Source organism: Buteo buteo, chromosome 23 (assembly GCF_964188355.1).
Source record: "Buteo buteo chromosome 23, bButBut1.hap1.1, whole genome shotgun sequence".
NCBI lineage: Eukaryota > Metazoa > Chordata > Aves > Accipitriformes > Accipitridae > Buteo > Buteo buteo.
Window position 1 is genome coordinate 12,742,593 of NC_134193.1, and position 15,743 is coordinate 12,758,335.

Consider the following 15,743-nt stretch of genomic DNA (forward strand, 5'->3'; position numbering starts at 1 on the left):
CAATAGCCCAAGCCATCGCTACTGTGGCCATGGAGCTGGAGAGTGGGTGGTCACACTGCAAAAAGGGCAGCTCGATGCTCGGAAAAAAGTCCTCTGGGTCTGGAAATGACCCCGCGGGGCTGGATCCTGCATGCGATGCCTGTCAGGGGCTGCTCCCGCCCATCTGCTTGGGCAGTCCCACGCCAGGGAAGCTGCTGCCTACCATGGATCGGATTATTTTATTATATACTTCTATTCTTCCCTTTTTGGGGCAGCAGGAGGGGCTGGCTCTGAGGTTGGGGCCGGCAGGGCTGCTGGAGGGTTTCTGTAGAACCCCCCCCGGGCACCATTTCCCCTTCTCCACTTGCAGGCTCTCAGTTTCGGGGCTCCCTGCCTGCTCCAAGCTTTGCATCTGTGGGGCATATTTCTGATCTCTACATCCATTTTCCTGGTGACTTCAAGCCCATGACCTTTTCAGCTGCCTTCAGCTTCTTTTTTGACAGATTTCCTCCTTTTTTGCAGAGTTTTTCCAGGTAAGCCCAGTGCTGTGGGTATGGGACCTTCCGTCCTGGACCCGTTCTGGGCTCTGGGCACCCACAGCCCTCCCAAAGGGACCCACTGGCCCTGGGGGATTCATTCACCTTATTCTGGTGTTCTGGGGGAGCAGAGAGGCCGGGGCATTTGCACATGTCTGGATGCAGCTGCTGCTAATCAGCCCTGGAGGTATTTGGGGTAAACAGGCGACATGCCAAAAAATGGAGGAAAAACCTAAAATTGTCATATAAATTGGTGCCCAGCAGCAGGGGGCCGTGCGGCTGCCCTGACCTCCAACGATGGTTTCTGGTGAGTACCAAAGTCAGGGGCTGCCCATCACCTGCAGGTACCCAAACCAGTGGGTACTGGTCAGTGACTGGTACCAATATCTTGGCTCGGAGGTCGCCGTCTCCCTTTCCCCAGGGCTTTCTTGCCCCTTTTCTGCTGGAGTGCCCCACGGCCGGGCAGAGCTGTGGGAGAGGCCGTGTTTGCACAGGATTTGCATTTGTGGCTCTGCAGGAAGGGCCGTGGCACCCACGGCTGCTTGTCCCCAGTCCCGCTCCAGCCGCCGCTTCCTCCTCACTTGGGGCCCGGCTGGGGGGGGCCCGGCCTCAGCACCGGCAGGGACACAGGGCACAGGGCTCGTGGGCCCCAGGTGAGTGGGGGAACTGGGGTTTGGGGGGAGAGACGGCTGGCCCCAATGCACACCCCTCCTACCCCTTCATTAGACACCCCCTCCCCCCGCGTGCATATGGCCCCCATCCCATTGCACTGCCCCATTGCATGCGTACAGCACCCCTGGTGCACTGGCCCAATGCACAGGCATGGCCCCCCCGCAGCTGCACTGCCCCCCTGCCCACAGCTGCCCTGCTCACACAGGGTCCCCCCAATGCAGTGTCTCCCCCTCTCCATTGCACTGCCCCAATGCCCACGCGTGCCCCCCCATTGCACAGCCCCCCCGTGTACACAGCCCACCCCATTGCACATGGGGGCCCCCCAACGCACTGCCCCCCCGGCCTGCAAGCAGCCCCCCATTGCTCTGCCCCCCCCGCAGCCCCCACCCTATTGCATTGCCCCCCACAAACAGCTCGCCCCAGTTGCATTGCCCCACTGCCTGCATGTGCCCCCCCCCCGATGTCCCCTCCCCATGGCACCCAGCAGCATGGCAGCTTGCTCCCCCCACTTTGGGGTGCTGGAGGTCCCTAAAGGCCCACAGGGGTGACGCAGTCCCCACCCCGGGGCCGTGGCAGGGGCAGCAGCAGCATGAGGTGGTATTTCAGCTGTGAACATGAGCAGGGACCATTTTCCACGGTCCTGTCCCCTTGTCCCCACCTGCCCGATGGGCCACGCCGGAGGGACGTCCCCACGTGGGACACCTCTTGGTGCCAGCGATGCCCCTGCCCCGTCCTCCTGCTCCCCCCAAGGCATTCCCCTGGCTTTTTTTGGTAGCCGCCCCAGACTGAGCCGATGATTTTGGAGGCTGGTTGGCATCGACACTGGGACCGTGTCCCCACCTGCAAGGGCCAGCCCTGCATCACCCTGCGTGCATCACCACGTCACCTGCATGGGCACCCCACGGCCATGCTTGGGCCCCCCAGCTCGGGCATGGGCCGGTGGTGGCCATGCTGCCCCGCTTGGGTCCCCGTCCCCACGCACCATCGAGCTCCTCCAGCACCGTGGGGGTCCCACGCAGGTTGGTCCCATGTCCTCACCATAACAGGGAGCTCATCACCCGCTGCTCTGGCCATGGCCCCAGCATCTCCTGGTGTCCCGGCCGGGCAAGCATCCCTCACAAGTGCGCTTCAAGCCCTGCTTCCACCTTCCCTTGGTTTCCTGCTGCTTTTTGGAGGCTTCCTGCCCCCCACACCCCCCCGGCTGCCCACAGGGCACTGGGGACAGCTCATACTCCTTCCCACTTACAGCAATACATTTTTTTCTGGGCTATTGAGGTATGCTAACAGCCCTCAGGTGGTGGCTGGGAGCCTCTTGCTCCTCTAATTACTTCTTTTAGGGTTTGGGGGGAGCATTGCTTTTTTATTTTTAATGGTTTTCAACTATATTGCTTGGGAGAAGCTCTTCCTTTGCAAAAATCTAAATTAGCCAGAAAAACATCGCTTTTCATGGCTGTTCCTGAAATGTCTGCCTGAGCTTCTCCAGAGGGGATCTCCAGCTTGGGGTCAGCCCTGCCGGGATTCCTGACCTGGAGAGCAGCTCCCAGCCACTCCATGCCAGTGGCTGTCCTCCAGCTGAGCTCCTGCACCTTCGTGACACAGAAATCCCCACATTTGCAAGGATTTGTTAGGCAAATCCCGCCCAGGCCACAGCAGAGGCATGTCTGGGCGTCTGGCACGGAGCTGGGGAGACTTTGCAGGTCTGGGCTGGGGGACCCTGCTCAGAGCATCCCCACCCCATGGAGATGCGGGGTCCTTCATGTGCATTGCAGCCAGGGTGGGATCTGTGCTGTGATGCTCCAAAACACTTCAAATTGGGGGTTTTTTTCCCCTGTTTTTGGTCCTGGGCAGCCACTCTCACAGGGAGCAGGTTCCAGCTGGGAGCTGATCCAAAAATAGGAGCTTGAAAGACCGGCAAGGGGTCACACTGGGGCTGCTCTGGCTTTGCCAAACGGGCTTGTTTTTTGGGGAAAAGCCTTGGCCAGGTTGTGCAAGTGCAGGTGAGAGGTGGGGCAGGGGTTGGAGCAGGTTGGTTAGGGCTAAAGGAAAGTTGAGCTGCAGGTGGAGGTGAGGAGGAACTTCTGTGATGAGCTTTTGCACTGCTGGCTATGGAAAAAACCCCCACTGTTTCCTTCTTCTCTCTCTTAATGCAGCTGGTGGAGGAAGCGGTTCTTCCCCAGGGAGTTTTTGTGCAGCGAGGGCTTGGAGTGCCCACACCATCTCTTCCAGAGGTCAGTTCTGCAGCGGCCATGCAGCCTGGCCTGGCTGTCCCCCCGTCCCTCTGCCATGGGGCTGGGGGCTGCAAGGGGGCCAAAAGCCTCAGCAGGTCGGGGTGGCTGGGGACAGCAGAGCAGGAGCTGCTGTGGTGCAGGAGCCTGCCCCGGGACAGACAATTCAACTACTCTAGACTTGCTATTTTTTTCCAGACTCACTATTTTTTTATGGACTCACTATTTTTTTTTCCCAGATTCGCTCTATTTTCTGCCCTCCCTGTTTTCCCTGCTTGGCATGAAACCTCGTCCCTGAGCTACAACGGTGCTGGGTTAGCCCCAATAACCTCTCCTTGCAGCATCATCGCTTTGACCTTCACCGGTGACAGGCTCAGGGCTAATTACACCCCATAGGGTGGGGATGTTTTGCCCAAACCTGGGGTTTTCAAGGCTGCATGGATGATGAGCTCATCCCGCTGCCCCAACCCAGTCCCGCCGCGGCTGCCCAGGATTCGTGTTTCTTCGCACGATGCCGTCTGACGGCAGCCGCTGAGGAGGGCTTTAAGCAAGAGGAGGGAGAGAAAACCGGCCACCATCAGCCGTCCCACGCCATGGGGAGAAGGAAGTGCAGCCACGGGCCACTCCTCCTCGCCATTTCCTCTCTACAGTCGGGGTTTTTTATACGGATGAGAGAAGGGGGGGCAGAGGAGCAGCCGGCCCGTCCGAGGCCAGAGGCTGGGCTCAGCGGCCGAAGTGGAGCACCGGCGGCTGGCCCCGAGGGAGACGCTGCCGGTAACTGCGCTTGGTTCGGCTTCCCTGTCCCGCTCCCCACCCCACAGAGGGTCACCGGGGCACCCCTTGGCCTCGGCCACTTTGAGCTCTGTCCCCACCACTGCCTCCTGCTCATCCCCAATGGCCCCTTTCCACCAAAAACCGCCCCAGTTTTGCAGGGACCCTCCTGTTCCCGCTGGTTTCGGATGCTCTGAGCTCTTCCCCTCCGCTTGCTGCCCTTCCCGTTGGTCTCTGTCTTTGGGGCTTGGCAAAAAATTTGGGCTGGGAGCGGGGCTGGTGGGATTTGGTGGCAAGCAGGCTTTTGGGGCGGTATGGGTGGGTTTTGCATTGTACATCACCCTCGTGCTGTGTTTTTGGGGAGGGTGAGTGCCTGCATGCCCCAGGATTGAGCCACAAAGCAAACCATGTTTCTCAGCTTATTTCCAAGTGGTGCCCCCAGGGAGCTGCAAGTTGGGTGCTGGGGCTGTGCCCTGTGCCGGAGCCATGCTGGCCTCTGCCAGCATCCAGGAATTCCACTCCCGGCCACTGACGCCCTTTAATCTGCAGCCCGCACTGCAAGGGGCCATTTTGCTCATTTTCTAGCCATTCCCTTTTCCTAGCAGCTTTGGCTAAGCCAAAGGGCCCAAGTCTGGGGTGCAGCTCTCTCCTCTCCAATGCTGTCCTCAGGATTCAGCAGCCGGCACTTTAACCGGGGACACGTTTCTCCGGCTGGCATTGGGCTGATGTCTCCTGCAAACCAGGCACTTTCTACCCGCTAATGCCATCTGCCCGGAGGCTGCCCCCATCCTGCTCCTGGCCTGACTGCTTCTGTCTGCCCACGCAGGCTCCTCTGTTGTGGAAACCTTGTTCTGGCAGGAGCAGGGTGACACACGAATGCAGATGTTAGGGGAAGAGTTAAAGGAGGAAAGCTGGAGGTTTCTCAGGAGCATTTCCAAGAGCTAAATGCAAGTCTTCCCGCGGTGCGGCTGGACTCGGTGCAGAGCAGTGGCTAACAGTGTTTACATGAGCACTTGTGATTCTGTGGACCTAATTGCCAGGTTCTTTTTCCTATAGTTTTCACCAAACATCTAATTAAGCTGCCAAAAGTGCATCTTTGCAGGTTGGCAGCACTGCTGGGCTGGCACAGCCACCTGCCCCGGCGCTGATCTGATGTTGAGCATGCGGGGGCTGCTCTTACAAAATTCGAGTCCTATGTAAATACCAGCAGGTATTAGGGACTGAGTCATGGTATTAATAGGATTATTATATGCGTGACTGGACAGATTTCTTGCTGAGGATGGGATTTGGTCCCTCCACCCTGCCTCACTCGGCTCATCTGGAGGGTTGGGCATCCTATGCTGCTGGGATGGATGTGCTGTTTGGGCTCTCAGCTTTTGGGAAAGAGGGTCCTGAGCATCTCCCGGCTAGTGAGCACTCAGTCCTCGCTGTTTTCCATCGTCCTCACATTGGCCTAGGGCTCCCCGCGTGGACACAGCAGTGGTAGGAGAGTTGGCTCCAGGCTGCGAGGAGCCAAACCGCTTCATGCTTCGGCTGGGGCTATGGGCAGGGGCAGGGTGGGGTGGGCACCCAGCAGCATCCGTGGGGAGTGTTTGGGATGTCTCATGTTTCCCTGCCAGCATCCTTCTGCTCCCTAAACCTTTTCCCATAAAGTCCTACAGCTCTCCCCTGGCATTTAATCAATCCCCTCTACACCTGCATGGGTTTGGGGCTGAGAAAGCTTCACTTTGTGTTTGTGTTGATGTGTGTTATGGCCCGGAGGGTTGTTCTGGCCCCAGGCTGAGCTCTGCGGTGTCCCCGCTCCCTGGGGACCATGGCCTGTGCTGGTCTGTGCCACAGGGGCTGCTTGCCAGCAGCTGTGGGGACGGCTGTCCCTTTGGGGACCTTCAGGCGCTGTGTGAGCAAGGCAAAATGTGCAAGATGGAGAGAAGTAAGGTTGTGACCCCAGGGTGGCATGGGGACAGCCCAGGATTCCCAGTGGCATCCCTGGTGGTGGCATCCCAGGTGGCAGTGGTCCCCAGCCCTCCTGCCTGATTCCGCCTCTGCACCTGCTTGCAGCAACCTCCTCTGGCTGGTTTTGCTGTGGGCACGGCCAAATCCTGCACATGGTCAGCAATTAGCACTCGGGGCTAATTGCTGCACAGCAATAGCTCGTCCAGTGATTAGTATTGGGGGAGCCGCTTGCTCAGGCTTGGTTCCCACAATGAGCCGGCTGCTGGCACATGGTCCAGAAATCAACTTGTCCCTGGGGCGGGGGTGAAGCCTTCGCTCGGCATGTCCTGGCATTTCCAAGGAGCTGGGAAAGGAGCGGGATGAAGCGAGGAGGCGGACGAGAGCATTTCCCCAGCCACCCTTTTGCTCGCTGCATGCCGGCGGGCGCCCGCCTGCGTCAGCCTCATGGTGAGGGAAGTAAAACCTTCGCCAGACCGTGACATTTTGCAGGTTGATAACTTCCTGCTGAGCTGAAGTGAGTTAATAACAAACCCTTCAGGGACCTCCTCCTCCTCTCCAAAGAAGTGATGCTTTTGGCAAGACCTAGGGAAGATTTTTCTGGGTGGCTGATGAAAGCGGCTTTCCTCAGCCTGCCTGTACCAGCTTCCTGCTCTCAGGGTTGGTAATATCACAGCGGCAAACCGTCCCTTGCGTCACTGCTGCTGCGGTCCAGAGGCAGCAGGGAAATGCCCTCCCACCGTGACACAGCTTCTGCCGCCACCGGCTTCATGCCGGGCAGGGACAGAGCCATGCCTGGTGCTGCAGCACGTGGAGGTGGCCGTGTGTGCACGGGGTCCTGTGCCGCATGGCTGCATCCAGGCCTGGAGAGCTGTTTTTTCCCTGGGGCTTCCCCATCAGGTCCGTGCCTCTTGTCATCACGTCCTGCAGCCGGAGCACGGCCTCTCCTCTTCCTCCTTGTTCGCTGACCAAGGCTTGTCTATGCATCCCCCCGCAGACGGTTATTCCCAGGGATGCTCTCCTGCGCAGCTCCAGGGACTCGTGTGGGAAGGACACAGTGGCCGCCACATGTCCGGGGGTGCAAGTGTGTGGGCAGACGGGGCAGGGAAGGACCGAGGGGTTGGGGTGCTGTGGGGCAGCCCCGCTCCTCTCCCCTCCCCATAGCCACGTGCTGCTAGCAGGCTTAGTCACAACCACATCAGTTCTCTGCAACCTGAGTCCTCCCCATGCAGGGGCAGCCCGGGGAGCTGTGGGCCGAGGGCTGAGTGCTGGCTGGATGCCACCTTCACCTCTTCTCCCTGCCGGCAGTGACCAGCGCTGCCTGGCATACCCGTCGGCACAGCCAGGAAAAATCCTCCCCCAGGGAGATGCTGTGCCACCACAACCTGAGTGGCAAGAGCCTTTCCACAGCAATTTGCTCCCGTGCACGCTCCCACACCCCGGAAGGTCTCTGTGGTTGTACGAGTGACTCTTTCCTATAGGGGTGTGTATGTGTGTGTGTGCGTATGCTGGTGCAGAGGTGTGGTTTTGTGTCTTGCTTAAATTTAGCAGCTGTAAGGAAATAGGACGGGACAGCTCTGGTCCACAGCACGGATCTGTATGCCCAGTGCCCCATCTCTTGCTCGTGACAGCACGTAGTAGAGCCCCTGGCTTTGGCTCCAGCCAGCTTCAAGCTTTCCTTCTGTATGTGAAGGCAGGGTTGGTTTTATGATAGCATCGATTTGCATTTATTTACACTGAATTTCATCTGTAGTTTTGCATGTCTAGAGCATCTTCCAGAAAGTTAGTTTAGGTCCAAAAGTCTCTCTGCCACCTTGCCATTGCTGATTGCTACAGGTAACCGTTCTGCCCATTAGAAAGTGGGATATCTGTCTAATAATTTGACTGTTATTAGTCACTTCCTGATCTTACAAAGATTGCTTTTACATTATTCTTTTTCTTTTTAGAAAGAAGATGATGTGAATGGGTTGTAAGAACCAGACGAGATGGATGGAGAGCTGCCCTGCACTGAGGTGGATGGAGAAGTGTCCTCTGCCACAGAAGATCTGGGAGGAGAGGTGCCCTGTGCGGAGACCAACACAAAAGAAGAGGCACCTTGTGCTGAGAGCAGCGTGGAAGGAGACATGCCCGGCACTGACAGCGATGAGGAAGGGGAAATGCCCTGTGCTGAGAGTGACACAAAAGGAGAGGCATCTTGCTATGAGAGTGATGGGGAAGAAGTACCAGATACTGAAATCCCTGCTGTTTCAAAGAAAATGTCTTCTATTTCTTCTCCGTTGAGGGCAATCATCCGCCTGCGACGACAATACCGGGTGCAAAAGAAAAGCCGCCTGCATTTAGAGGTCCCTCGAGAAAAGTCTTCAGAGCTTGTCCATAGAAGGCTGCTTCAAAGGCAGCTTTCCCTGAACCGAACTAGCCTGTATGGCCCTTCCATGTCCTTCTTTAATCAGACCAGCTTTGAAACTTCACAGTACTTCACCTTTGACACATCTGTGGAGCAGTGTTCTATGAAAAAATGCAGGCGGAAAAAGAATCGAAGGAAATCTAGGATAGTCCTGTATCCAGACAAAACAAAAAGATACCTTCCAACAGAGGAGAAGAGCAAAGCAAAACGCTGCCTCCTCTTGCTCATTGTCATTATCTTCTTTCAGATTCTCAATGCAATAGAGAACCTGGATGATAACCTCCAAAAATATGACCTAGATGGTTTGGAGAAAACAATGCACCGGGAAGTATTTGGGCAGAAGGTTGCTGTGGAAAGTATTATGGAATTACTGAAAGACTATCTGGCTACCCACATACACAACAAGCCTCTAGTAATCTCTTTAAATGGCCCGACAGGAGTTGGGAAGAGTCATGTTGGCTGGCTGCTGGCTAAACATTTTCGTTCCGTCATGGACAACGACTTTGTGCTTCAGTACTTTGTTATGCATCACTGCCCCAACGAGGTGGCTCCTCTTACTTGTGAAATAGATTTGTCTAAGAAGATTTCTGACATGGTTACAAGAGCTGAAATAGAAGAGAAGATACCATTGTTTATTCTGGATGAGGTTGAACTCATGTCTCCAGTCCTGCTGGATACTCTCAGCCGATTCTTTGAACCCAATCAAACCAACGAGTTCCTCAACGCTATCTACATTTTAATAAGCAACATAGGAGGTGGTGAAATAACCAAGTTTGTTATCCAGAATGCATCTGCTGAGCTTCTGCATCAGCAAAGGGGACTTGAAGAACTGCTGAGCATCATCCAGCCTGTACTGATTGATGTCCACCCCCTCTGGAAATCTGCGGACATCATCCCATTTGTTCTTCTGGAGAAAAGTCACGTCATAAACTGCTTCCTAGAGGAGATGAGGAGGGAAGGGCTGTATCCTGACCAGAAGCATATTGAAAATTTAGCAAGTCAGCTCAGTTACTACACTACAGGCGACAAGCAGTACTCCAGGATGGGCTGCAAGCAGGTTGTGGCCAAAGTCAACCTGCTGTAGTGACTTACTGCAGAGGCCAATTCCTGCTTTCAGGATTTGCAAAATTCTGGGCTTATGGAGGAGTACGTTACAGCAGGCTGTGGTCAAGGTGTTCTTTCTCAGGCCTGCACTTACTCTGTCCTAGTCAAGGTGGAGGGATGGCAGCTGGGGCTGCTCTGCAACATGGTCTCTGTTCTCCTCCAGATGCTTCACATGTTCCTAATGTTCTGTGAATAAGGCGCAGGCAACAAAGCCCAAGCAACCAGCCATTAATTGTGAGATGCTTTGTTCCTCACATGCTCATTTGGGATACTTTGTCATTAAGGAGTTGTGAGATGAGGACAGACGCTGCGGGATATAAACAAGAGGAGAAATAGTTATTGGGTTACTGTCCCTGCAGTACACGTAGCCATGTCTCACTCTTTCTTCAGGCTCACTCTTTGCAGTCTTCAACTCTTTGCTTTTCTTGGTCCTGGCTGGTGATGTGCAGAGCAGAAGCCATGCTGGACGCCTGGGAGAATTGAGAGAATTTGTGGCTCCTCATCCCCCAAATGCACGGGCAGTCAGAACTCCGACTTCTCCATCTCCTACGTGACCACGCGCTCTGGAGACTGCTTTTTGGACCCATTCCTGAGTTCTTGCTCTTCTGAGCTCATACCTGAGCTCACCTTTGGCACCTCCAGTGAGATTTCTGCCCTGCAAGTCTGTTTGGGCTCGTCTTGAAGACTGCTCAGCTGTGCCAGCCAGTGCAGAAATAACCGCTGGATTGTTTCAGGTCTGGTGGTGGCAACTCCTCCTGCGAGCTCTTCTGCTTTTTGCTTCTGGGTACACTTCACCACACTCATTATCTAGACAGCACAAAATAGCAGCTGGCATATATTAAGCAACACACACTGGCAAAGGCAGTTTAGGCTGGCTGGGCCGAGTGCAGTGGGAGTCCTCAGCTTGTTCCCAGTCCTGCGAGGCCAAGGAGAGGTTCTTTGCCATTGAGACCCTGGAGAGAGCATGCTGCCTGGAAGCACCTCAGGAAAAGCACATGTCCTTGTTTTGAGCAGGCAAACTGAGCAGGTATTTATGACATTGCTGTTTTGGTTTTGTGCCTAAATCCCCTTCTACAATTTGCTGTGAATTATCATACACATAATCCTGTGGATGTTTGCACTGGTTGTTTGATTTCCTCTTTCTAATTGTTGGTCTCCAAAGACTTCCATCACAAACTCCTGCTTCCAGAGCTATTGTCAGGAATAAATCCAAACTATCCTGAATAAAATCATTCAAAGTACATTTCCTTCCTTTGACTGAAATGTGGTTTTCCTCCCAGATTTCTTTTCTGGACCGATGTAGCTGCACTGCCATGCCTGTGCTTCCCGGTGACTCGGATTGGGAGCAAGGGCTACAGTTTTGCTGCATGTTTTTTGCAGACCACCTCGACGCAGCTTGTGTGCACAGCTCTTTGAGGTACACTCATGGTAAGCCAGATCCAAACCCCACACAGTGCAGCAGTGCCAAAAGCTGTGAGTTGTACAGCTTCTCCATCCCCCAGAGCTGCCTGGGGGGCCTAGGCTGGCGATTGGGGAAGTGTGGCCTTGGCTGAGATGGTGCTGGGCTGGACTGCCTGTCCATGGTTTCTCCTCTTGAAATTATCCAGTGGAGGAGCCTTTTTCTCCTGCAGAATAGCCCTGCAGCGTGAGAGCAGCTGGGCAGAGAGCAGGAAGGGCTGCTTGCGTGGCTTAGGGGAAGGGCTCTGAATGAAGCTAAGCTACCTTCTAGATGCAAGCGTCCACAAAAAGTGACATGTGTGAGCTGGTTTCCATAACTTAGTGAGACTTTACTACCAGGACAGTTAATATGTTTTTATCCTGGATAAGAAACAGAAACAACTCAGGAACCAGGATTCCACTCCTCTTCCAGCTGGCAGAGGGACAGAGGCTATTTCTGGTTTCTTCTACCAAGGTCTCTTGTGCCTGGGAGAGGAGTTCAAAGCCCAAGAGCATGACAGGAGAGGTAAGCATCACCCACACTGCCCTGGCTTGGAAGCTGAAAATGCCATCAGGGTCTATAGTGCTGGGCTGCAGGGGTGCTGCCAAAGCAGGCACCCACGGGTGTTGGACTGCAGATGGCTTTTGTCGTGGCATCAGGACAGGCAGCAGCGCTGATGGCAGTGCTGCCTTCACAAGGGAGGAATTCAGGCTTCCAAGGACTATGCAAGGGGCTGTAGGTACTGTGGGGATGCCTGAGTTGTTTTGGAGGGGATTTAGACTTAGTTTTGGATGTCTGCACTTGCAGTCCACCCACAGGGTGTTTAGTTGTGCCAGAGGTCCCTGGGTGCCTCTGCACAAACCATCGCCCCATGTGAGAGAGGAGGGTGACTTTGAGTGGAGCTGAGCATCTGCAGAGCTTCTTTTCATCCCTCTAAGATTCACCTGCCCTAAACCAGGGGTCCCAACCCTGCCCCAAGTGAGCTGCCTGAGTTTTGCTGAGGCACCAGCCCATGCCTTTGTATCCCCCACGAGCTGCATGCTTGGTGGCTCTGGGCTCACTGGGAGCAGCTCAGCACCCTTAGGCTCAGCAGCGTGGGGCCCCTCATGCCTCTGCTCAGGATGATTGGGAACACATTGTGCTGTCTTGCCTCCCCCTCTCTCTCACCTAATTTCTGCACATCAACTTCCTCCCAAAGCAAAGCTGTCCTGACTATTTTACAAAAGGCATGGGGTGCGCAGGTGCCCTGTGCTCCATGAAGACCTGTCAAGGTCTTTGCCTCCCACAGAGCTCCTCTCAGTGCTAAGAAGTGGGGCTCAGCCTTCTGCTGCATGAAGACCACCTCATCCCTTGGCCAGTGCTGGACGTGACAATCTGGCCAGTGCTGCCTGCATATGTGCCAGGCCTCCACATGCTCCCAGCCTGCACAGCAGCTGGTACCTCTGCAGACCTTCATCAGAAAGCACAGGAACCTCCAGGCCACAGAGAGGACTTTCCCCGCCAGAAGATAAGGATGTCTCGCCAGGTTGTCCCCAGTCCCAACTTGCCCCCAGGACTCAGGTCCCAGCTCAAATGGCTCTTCAGATTGTCCCCAACCCCAGTCTCCCCCAAGATCCCAGCTTAGGCATCTGTCCATACTGTCCCTGGCCCCAGGCCGCCCTGAGATCCTCTGCCAAGCCACCAGCCCTGCCAGGCACTTTTAAGGCAGTGAAGCTGGCACATGGGCGATCCACAGTGCCGAGCACCAGGAGCCCACTGGCTCATTTCTCAATGCTGTGTGCAAAGGAAGCTAGTCTACGGGAAAGGAACAGCTAAAGAGACTTAAACATCAGAGTCTCCCATAATGGCTGTGCCAGGACTGCTGAGGTTCTCCACCTTTGCTCGGCACAGGAGAAATCTTATACTGCCTCAGAGCCAGGAGAACCTCTCCAAGGAGTTGCTCATCATCATAGCTACTCCCACACATCCCTGGCCAAGGCCACACCGTGGCACGCCTGCTGAAGTGCTGGGGTGATGAGCCTGGCTTGAGATGTAAACAGCTCCTCCTGCAGCACATCCAAGGCTGGAATGTGGGGACCAAAGCACAAAGAGCACAGTGGCATGGGACTCAAGGCTCTCCTGGAGAGCTTTTACCCAATGGGTATGACTGAGATGCCAGGTGCGTGGTGATGTGCTTTCACCATAGACTTTGTCCTCCTTAGCCTGACATGGATTTCTTTATCCAATTGCATTTTCCAGGGAAAATGCTGGTCGAGCTGGAGGGATGGGACTGAAGCTGAAGGATAGAGAGAAACCCCAGGGCTGGGGCACTTGAACTGGTGATCTGGTTCTTCTCCTGCACAGCTGAGCTGTGAATTGAAGGGCTGGTAGACAGCCCAGACACCCTCACTTTGAAAGCATCCCACACGCCTCCCCTGCGCTGTCAGCTCCCTTCACCCGGTGAAGGGCTCATTTTCTTCCAGTAGTGCTGGGCCATGGGTGTCACAGGATGCTGGGACACCTGGTCCCACGGGTCCAAGTCATGAGGGTGGGTCACCGTCCTGTTCCCAGCTCTTGCTTCCTAATGCACCATGCACTCAGGAGTGGGTACAACACCTGACAGAGTAGGGGGACTGCAGAGGGGTACCATGCTGTGTTGTCCATAGCCTCATCCATCTATAAGGGACCTCTTCAGCCCTTCTTTACTCTTAATAGCTTCTCTGTAATCAACAGATCTGGAAATATGACTTTGTAGGAGGTATTGCTAGGGGTAAAAAGAATTGCTGTGGCTGCACGTCTGTCCTGTGCCTTTATTCAGCTCCTCTGGATCCCCCAGGTGAATAGGGGCTGCCTGACGTGCAGGAGTTGTCACATATATCTGCTATAGTGATGGCTGTAGGTGGCACTGGGAAGGCTTTCTTGGTTGGCAAGAGCTCTTCCTGTCAGGCACACCTTCCTGTTGTGCTTGGAGCAGTGATTTATGGAAAGCAGCTCCCACGCCGCTGCAGGTGTGGCACTGCCTTTGGCCTCGAGCAACACATGGCTGGTTCAGTAATTAAAGCAGCACTCGGATGACCATTCCCCATCACGGAGTGGCGGGGGCTCATGGGGAGACCAGCAGGTACTCTGTACCCTGCAACTGCATCCCAAAGTCAGAGTGGTGTTTGGGTCAAATTCCTTTTGCATTTACCCTGGGGAAGGTGCAGAGTGATTCCAAAGAGGTCTACAGTAAGGATGTGGGAACAGCTGCTGTTACTGCCCACGAGAGCATAGCAATTATAAAGGAGGGTAAGAGTAAGTATGAAATAGTGTGTGTCTTGCACAGGATGGAGATTGTGGTCACACTGGTATAGTTTGTGCTGACGGCTTTCCCAGGGCCAGGCTCAGGTCAGAGGGCCCATGGGCATGAGCTGCATTCCCATCACATGCGGTGCTGTCAGACCTTGACAGAGCAGCTGTGCCACCTCGAGGAGCACCTCCCAATACAGAAGACACACCAATTAGTGCCAGCTCTGAAGGCGCTAATTAGTCTTCCCCATAGCAGCCTTACCTGACAGCACCCCACAGCCAGAAGCCTTCCCTGCATGGGAAGAATTTTCTAAGCATGCTCAGGAACCCTATTTAAGCTCAGCTGGAGCCACCACTCCCTGTGGGAGCTGTGTTGGAGGAGTGCTGGTATCCAGCTTAGCTCCATCTGTGCCTGGACTACGGGCTCTGCTGATCCAAGACCTCAGCCTGTAAGCCTGACATTTTGTCTTGTGCCATTACCATGGACTTGCCTGGCCATTGCTGGACCTGGCCCTGATCTGTGGCTTGTCTTCCTGGCTTCACGCTGGCCCATCTCATCACCATGGTGTTGCTGGATCTGGACTTTTGGGTTGCTTTGGACTCTTGGTTGGACCTAGGCGCTGTCTCAGACCTGCCCCAGTCTGCCATGCAGGTACTGTGGGATGTGCCCTGCTGGACCTGGGGTCCCACTTACTCCCTCCTCCCTGAGGGAGCAGCCCTGCTCTTGCTGCCCCCTGATATGGGGACACCTTGGGGTGGGGGACCAGGAAAGGCCATGAGGCCAAGTGTGCAGCTGGTGGGGAACACTGAAGGGGGCCTTGTGGCCAAGGCACAAATTACCTTCTCCCTATGGGTGCCTAAAGCTAGAGTGGGAGGTGACATATCGCCTTTTGGTGCCAGCTGTGTCCGGGGTGTGACCCATGTTGGTAGAACCCCCCTATGGCATCAGAAGAGCCCCCTGAGCTGGGAGAAGACTGGTTCCCAATATCTGTACGCCCTTCCCTGCCAAAGAAGCTTTGCTTTGGGTTGCAGGACAAGTTGCTGGGGCTGCCCAGGGAAGGGAGCAGCCTGGGGTGGTGCAATATGTGAGCAACCTGGATGGCGAAGGTGTCACCTGTGGTGTACCCTGGGGTGGGTGTGCACCCCAGCATGCCGCTGCAGACCCATCCCCGGCTGCCTGGCCCATGATCTATCCCAATGTCATCTCTTTTCCACGCTGGTCTTGGAGATCCCCCCTGCCCTGAGCCATGCATGGTTCCTGACAGATAAACCACCACTGCACTTTGTGCCCATGCATGGACTGAAGCTGCTCCCTCCTACCCAGCCCCAGGGAGCACCAGGCAGGTGCTTGTCCCTACCACATCAACTGGCAGTGGGTGGCACTGGGGGATCATGCC

General features: G+C 55.3%; 1 protein-coding gene across 2 annotated transcripts; it reads left to right on the top strand.

Moving 5' to 3' along the window:
• Positions 1 to 1,134: 1,134 nt before the first annotated feature.
• TOR4A (torsin family 4 member A) lies at positions 1,135 to 10,874 on the top strand. 2 transcript variants are annotated; one of them, XM_075055400.1, is made up of 3 exons: positions 1,135 to 1,168; positions 3,338 to 3,415; positions 8,080 to 10,874. In XM_075055400.1, exon 3 carries the CDS (start codon positions 8,119 to 8,121, stop codon positions 9,619 to 9,621), a length of 1,503 nt encoding a protein of 500 aa, XP_074911501.1. In that variant the 5' UTR covers positions 1,135 to 1,168; positions 3,338 to 3,415; positions 8,080 to 8,118; the 3' UTR covers positions 9,622 to 10,874. The 2 variants fall into 2 exon arrangements, with proteins under 2 accessions (XP_074911501.1, XP_074911499.1); XM_075055398.1 differs by lacking the exons at positions 1,135 to 1,168; positions 3,338 to 3,415 and adding an exon at positions 3,911 to 4,186.
• The last annotated feature ends 4,869 nt before the right edge of the window (positions 10,875 to 15,743 follow it).

Coding starts and splice junctions, on each gene's coding strand:
- TOR4A (XM_075055400.1), top strand. CDS start 8,119: ATGGATGGAGAGCTGCCCTGCACTGAGGTGGATGGAGAAGTGTCCTCT.